The sequence below is a fragment of the Opisthorchis viverrini genome, assembly GCF_000715545.1.
Source record: "Opisthorchis viverrini unplaced genomic scaffold opera_v5_35, whole genome shotgun sequence".
NCBI lineage: Eukaryota > Metazoa > Platyhelminthes > Trematoda > Opisthorchiida > Opisthorchiidae > Opisthorchis > Opisthorchis viverrini.
Window position 1 is genome coordinate 2,176,171 of NW_008751691.1, and position 6,229 is coordinate 2,182,399.

The following is a 6,229-nucleotide window of genomic DNA, read 5'->3' on the forward strand; positions in this document are numbered from 1 at the left end:
ATATATATGGTTCCCAATAATTGCCGTGTGGCAATTACTTACTTTCTTCGCTGAACAGACGGCTGAACAGTTGTCAAGATCAGGAGGCGTTGGAAGCGCCGAAAGGATCGGAATGGTGCTCGCAAGTTGGTGAACAGACGGCTGAACAGTTGTCAAGATCAGGAGGCGTTGGAAGCGCCGAAAGGATCGGAATGGTGCTACTTCGCAAGTTGCGGTGGGATGGTTGTGTGACGGCGAACCAATTCGGAGACTTTGTCAGATGTATCGCATAGTTCAAGAAATAGTGAGATACAGGCTCAGATATCCAGAGAAACTGCAGGAACTGCGAGAAAAGACCTTCAAATGGTTTGTCTAACCCGAATAAGAACTAAAACAGTCCCATATAGCTGAAAGTTTCTCTAAGAATCCCAATAGAACGTTCATTTAATGATTCTTACGTTCGTGAAATTTGTAAACTGGGAGTGGTTCTCGTAGACCCATAAATCTGTTTTATTTTGGTTTCTTTTGGGGCCGAGCCTCTACTTGAATAATACTCAGATTAAAAGTAGCTTATGTATATCACAATATATATATATATATATAGTGGAGAAATTGAAATACAAATACGCCACGTTGTGTTAGCGGTCTATCTGTAGGAAGTAATCACATACATGGTTTTAGCCTCGTGTAATTGCGCCTAACGCATTCATCGGAGCGTTGGACTCATGTCAACTTCACAGTGTTCGCCAATACTGATTGTCAGGCGTCTGATGGTAACTCACCTTAGGTAGGACAAACTTCATAACCTCCAAGTGGTCAGAACCCGTTCTAACCAGACTTTCAACTCATTGAAAAGGTGCTCCTTCAAAATCGGCTGAAGAGTTACTCTGGTTTATTATCTACGTGATTATGGAATTATTTTTCCTGATCCTTTTGACTTGGTGATACAATAATCCTATCACACTAGAAGCTCAATTCGGATTAGTTTTAACCTATAAAGCAGCATATAATCTCTTATAAGGCCAGAAATTTCGCCTGTGTTTGGTACAATCAGTCGACTGTCTACACATTGGTTTGTTACTTGTGTGAACTTCCGAATGAAGGCCCACAAACTGAGTTTTTCGTCCGGAATTTAATGTATCCCAGTCTTCCGCATCATACTTCAACAACAAGAACAACGCATTTCCTAAACTTGTTTCGGAAATAAGATCACACGATGTATCATACTGATCGATATTTACAAATCGTCATTAGTTCACTGTACCAATCCAGCCCTGTGTGGATGACCTTGAGACAACCGACCACACGATTGCGTCTGCCACACGCCCGATGCACGTTATAAATGGTTCAAATTCAAAAACGTGCTTAGGTTTTCACCCATAGGGTTGACCATCACACAGATAGAGGAAGACTGATGAACAACTGAAAAAAATACGGGTGAGGATATCTGCAATGGGTTCATATGTTTCGTAAACTAACGTTTCTATTCTCTCAGATGTCAGAATGTTTGTTTCACCTGGATTCCTTCGACAGTACTAAACCACGTTGGTGGAGATCATTCATCCGAGTGGAAGGAAAAAGCTTGAAGTAGGTTACCCCAGAAACGTAACACTGTGAGAAATCACTCTTCATTTCATTGATTCCTCTAGCGACCTACCCGTAAACTACAGATGCGAATGGAAAGCTGATATCCACTGAGAAGTTGATGAAATGTCTAGTTAATTTAGATTCTTGTTGTCTGGTGGTGGTGTGGCCTGTTCCACATGCAGCACTACTTGATTAGCCTGCTTCTTTTCTGTATCGCTTCACCAAATAGTGCATTTGGAAGGATGTCATAGGTACGCAAATACGTTCCAGTACTTTGTATATATGTAACACTGAACAGGATCAGGCTAAGTTAGAGCGCGAATTTACTGACCGGAAGGTCTGTGGTTCGAACCCGGCCTCTACATCTCGACTTCCCCTGTCTAGGCTCGGGTAACCTGGCAGTATGCCAGTCACGTGTTTCCTTCGGGTTACATGGCGGCTAGGCACATAAATGGTGTTGTAGCTGAACAATTCATTTTATTTATAACCCGATCCAAGTCAGTGTCCATCCCCATTCGGCAAGAGAAAACTTAGTGACAATGTGGACGGGTCTGCACCTTAAAATATTCAGAAATCCTAAGTTCAAACTGCAAATTATGGCTGTAAATTACGGTTGCTGGACCAAGCTGGCAAAGCAGTGCTTTGAAGAAATCAGCAAAACACTGCTGCTGACTTTCATACACGGCATTTTTGCACTATCTTTGGATTGAATACGCTCCTCTTAATACAGAAAACCGATCCTGTGGATACGGAATCGATCGAAACTTACTCATCAACTGCGTTTTCCTTGTCCAACTTCATGGCTTGCATCTTCTTCTTTATGTGCTCCATTGTGATGGTGGTTGTGAAGCGTTAACTGAGTCGGGTCCTTGGTCAGAAGATTAAAATGGGATATGCAGACGACGAAACAGCCGAATTGAGGGTGACAACACACTGTTGTTGGCAAAAATACCGATTCTGAACACAACAATGGGCTTTATGCCGACTAGTGTGGTTGGGATGCGCGTGTTACGCAGTCACACAAGCGCCGATGCACGCAGGATGGAACCACACATGCCGCGCAAAAATGTGGATCGACCAAGTAACCAATCAGCGCTTGAAGGTATCGGGAAAGACTGGACAGCACCCGGCTGCAGTTCGAAAGAAGATGTTTCACGGGTGTGGTAGTGTATGTGTCTCAACTAGGGACCAATGGAACCGCTGACATAAGTTTTGTACATACCAAAGTTAAATTTTCCATGACAATTGTGAACCGATAATCGACCGAGAAAATCTGTCATGCTATCGCGGCACACGGTAGACACGCATGGGGAGGGGTTGCCTGCCACAAAAAGGTGATATAACTATTCAAGATGTAGACACTATGGTACCATATAATCGATCAGCTCTGTCATTCTCCTTAAACCGGACAGCAATTATCATTCCAAACCATTCTTTCTGATCAGGTGAAACTTTGCACTTCGTAATTTGCAAGGCGAAAGAAAGGCGACCATTTAAAAGTGATTGGGTGTTTGTGGCATGAAGAGATTCTAGAATTTTCCAATCAAGATCTCGTCCTGCAAGTAGAGTATACACTGGAAAGCCGTAGGACTGTTTGGTTCTTTTTGAGAACCTCGAGTAGTGCACGTCTCACGGTCTCCATGGAGCTTAAATCTCGCAGTCTCCCGGACAGTAGCTGAAGAATACATCGTTTCGCCATGAGTGCCTGATCATTAATCAGTAAAACTTTCCCCTGGACATGATATGGCATTACTCATCCCTGTGCCACGGGATGTGTTCACTAAATCACTGAATGGGGACTTCTTAGTCCTTTGAATGTATTCTTCGTTCTGAGTCACCCTTACTTTGTTGATATCACCAGCACGCTAGTTGACACCTGTCAGATTAAACACTTTTACAAACTGAGGCTGTGTTGTAAAGGTAGCACCGGGTTTATTCAGCCTGATATTCTTCAGAAAATTCTAGTGAAAAACCATCAACAGCCCCATTTTGAGCTCGCCTGCGAAGTTCCCACGTATCTGCAAGTTTGTCTTGTGCTCGTATATCAAAGCGCTCAGTAATCAGGCGCTAGCCGATCGCCGTGTCGTCGGCGTGATATTGATGACCTTCTTGTCTATGATATTCTCCAACCGAATTCTACACCAATATCGAATTCTCTTGTGGAAATTATTTCAATTTCCAAGTGGACGTTTCATTCCACATATGCCCAGTTTGTCACTGAATCTGGAAGTAGGATTATTGCGAGATTCGCTGATGTTGTCATCATGTTTATTTTGAACTGTTGTGCTCCTATGCTGGCACAATTATTCTGATGAGTCCATACATAAGAAGGAAGCACTGGACGCGAGTTTGGCTCAGCAGTGCGGGGCTTGAACTCCGGACATCTGACATGCGAGGCGAGCTTGTTTTCACTACTCCATGAGCGCAAGTTGGACGCATCTGATTTTTACATCTGTACAGACGAACGTATTCACGCTTGAGCGATGTGACTGGTATGCCGACTCCTCAAACGATGACTCAGTAAATGTCCCGATCGATTGATTTATCCACCTGTTAGGAACGACAATACCCACAACGTCAATCGAAAACCTGGACTGCCCACTACGGGTTTCGTCCTCATTAGGGCTCGTCAGATGAATTTACCTTGAGTCCTCTGTTAGAACCTGCCTTCTAGCGTTGACCGAACTTAACAAATGGGCAGGTAAAGTGAAGGGCAACCCCCCGGTGAAACCACCAGAAACTCCCTGCAAATTAGACACTGCTAACGGTCAACGAGGGCCATTTGTTTATTGCCCTTGCATCATTATCAGCAGAAAGGGACCCATTCGTAATTGTGCTAATGACTACTACGGGAACAAAAGTCTACACTGATATATCGACCTTACAATAATCTACTCAGTTCTCTTAAACAGAGATTCTGTGTGGTCTCTCTGGCGGTCAATACAGTCACGTGACCGGCTGAAATACAACAGAGACGAGAACGCCTATATAATCCCGGTAACTAACGTGGAAGTGCATAACTGATTACGTTTAGATGTGGCCGTTTCGAGTAGTATGGCAGGCCAGTTACCCGCGAAATCGTGCAAGGTTCCTGTCTTTCTTGTTTGTGATGAACCAGCTGGTTGGTACCAGTGTTAATAAACTTTCCAATCTAACGTGTTCGGGCCAATCTGTCACAGCCTTTATTATGATATAGGGCTAAGTGACGATAACAGCTGTAAAAAGCTCCTTCCCGTATGAAACTCGTTTTTGCAACTTAAATTTCAAGAACTTGGTGAAAATGAGAAACCTTCATTAAGCTGCTCTGCTCTGCCGTGTGCTCACGAAAACAAGACTACTGTTCCCATAACTGTACAACAAATCAAGATATGATGACACATACTGTGGCAACCGTAGTTAGCCTGGCACGTGACATTTTGGGCTGAACAATATGTTTAGACGGATCAAGACAACTTGACTGAATGTGATCACTATAATTCTGAAAAGCCCGACTTGTGGGTCTACCCTTTCATTTCGAAATGCCATCGCAAACGTCCGTGTTGATCCTACGTTCATCTGTGACTAAAACCCAAACTGACATTTGCTATGAACAATATTGATAACTACTGAATCGATCGATTCATATCACTAAATTGATCTTGTAGTAGTTAGAAATCTTCTGCTCCGCTAGCCCATCATCAGTGAACGACTTGAATACATAACCCAGTGTAAAGAAGGGTAAGCTAGAGCGGGCTCGTGTGCGTTGCATGTACCCTGTTTGGCAATAAACCAATGCCAGAAACAGGGATAACTTGTAAGCCTTAGTCAGGCTTTATTATCACATTACCAGATTTCAAGGTTTCCATGACGCAATGATTGCCAGTCGGCTACTAAAATGTCACGTGTTGGTTAATACCAGTATTCTGGCAACTTTATCTGCTTCTTTTGCATCGCTTCTTAGTGGAAGCTTCTCCCGAAGCTGACTCGAACAAACTAGACTAGAGATTCGGAGTTCAAAGTTATCCCCAACGGTGGGCTCTTACGATGGTCTACCTGGTCACACAAGCTAAGGTGCATCAGGTTCAAGTCGAAATCGATGCGTGCCAGGCAGATTTGACCTCGTATATGGAACAGTCAGGAACCAGCCGAGAAGCCAACACCGCTTTTAACGTGGGTATGATATCGTTTGATTGACACTGACCAATATCAATGGTTTTTTATTGACCGCAGATTTTGAACTCACACTGAGTATTGTGATGTGGAAACCCTCGCTTGCTTACCCCCTTGTTTTATCACCGTCACCAATCAAGTTAAATTAGACCATCTCGTTTAGGAAGGCATTCAGACAGGGCGCCAGAGCAGTACCCCAAGTTAAGATTTTTTCACTGCGCGTATTTTCATACTTCCGGAAGATAGAGCGCAACCAGTACAGATCGATCAAAGTGGAGTTTAAAACACACATTTAGTGGTCGCATAGTACGACAGTGATTTGCTGCACTGGAAATAATCATCATTCTTCCGTCTGCCCTTTGATGCTGACCTGTGTGTAACATATGAGAATGGAAAAAAGGAGGGGAAGCCACGGAGTGATGGTGAAAAATTTGAGGTTCATGAGCGTGAATAACCATGGTATGTCATCATCATCATCATCGCCATTGACAGCATGACATCAGTGTTCAACACC

The 6,229-nt window shown here is 43.5% G+C and overlaps 2 protein-coding genes across 2 annotated transcripts in view; one reads left to right on the forward strand and one right to left on the reverse strand.

Moving 5' to 3' along the window:
* T265_02762 (hypothetical protein) overlaps positions 1 to 2,697 on the reverse strand; it is a gene marked incomplete at both ends in the record, with an annotated part of 55,637 nt that extends 52,940 nt beyond the window's left edge. The window contains one exon of the mRNA XM_009167077.1: positions 2,336 to 2,697. Coding sequence (XP_009165341.1) covers positions 2,336 to 2,397 — 62 coding nt within the window. The remainder of the gene's footprint in view (positions 1 to 2,335) is intronic.
* The window catches only part of T265_02761 (hypothetical protein), a gene marked incomplete at both ends in the record, with an annotated part of 86,409 nt that overhangs the window by 36,942 nt on the left and 43,238 nt on the right, over positions 1 to 6,229 (forward strand). Inside the window, one exon of the mRNA XM_009167076.1 lies at positions 59 to 214. Coding sequence (XP_009165340.1) covers positions 59 to 214 — 156 coding nt within the window. The remainder of the gene's footprint in view (positions 1 to 58; positions 215 to 6,229) is intronic.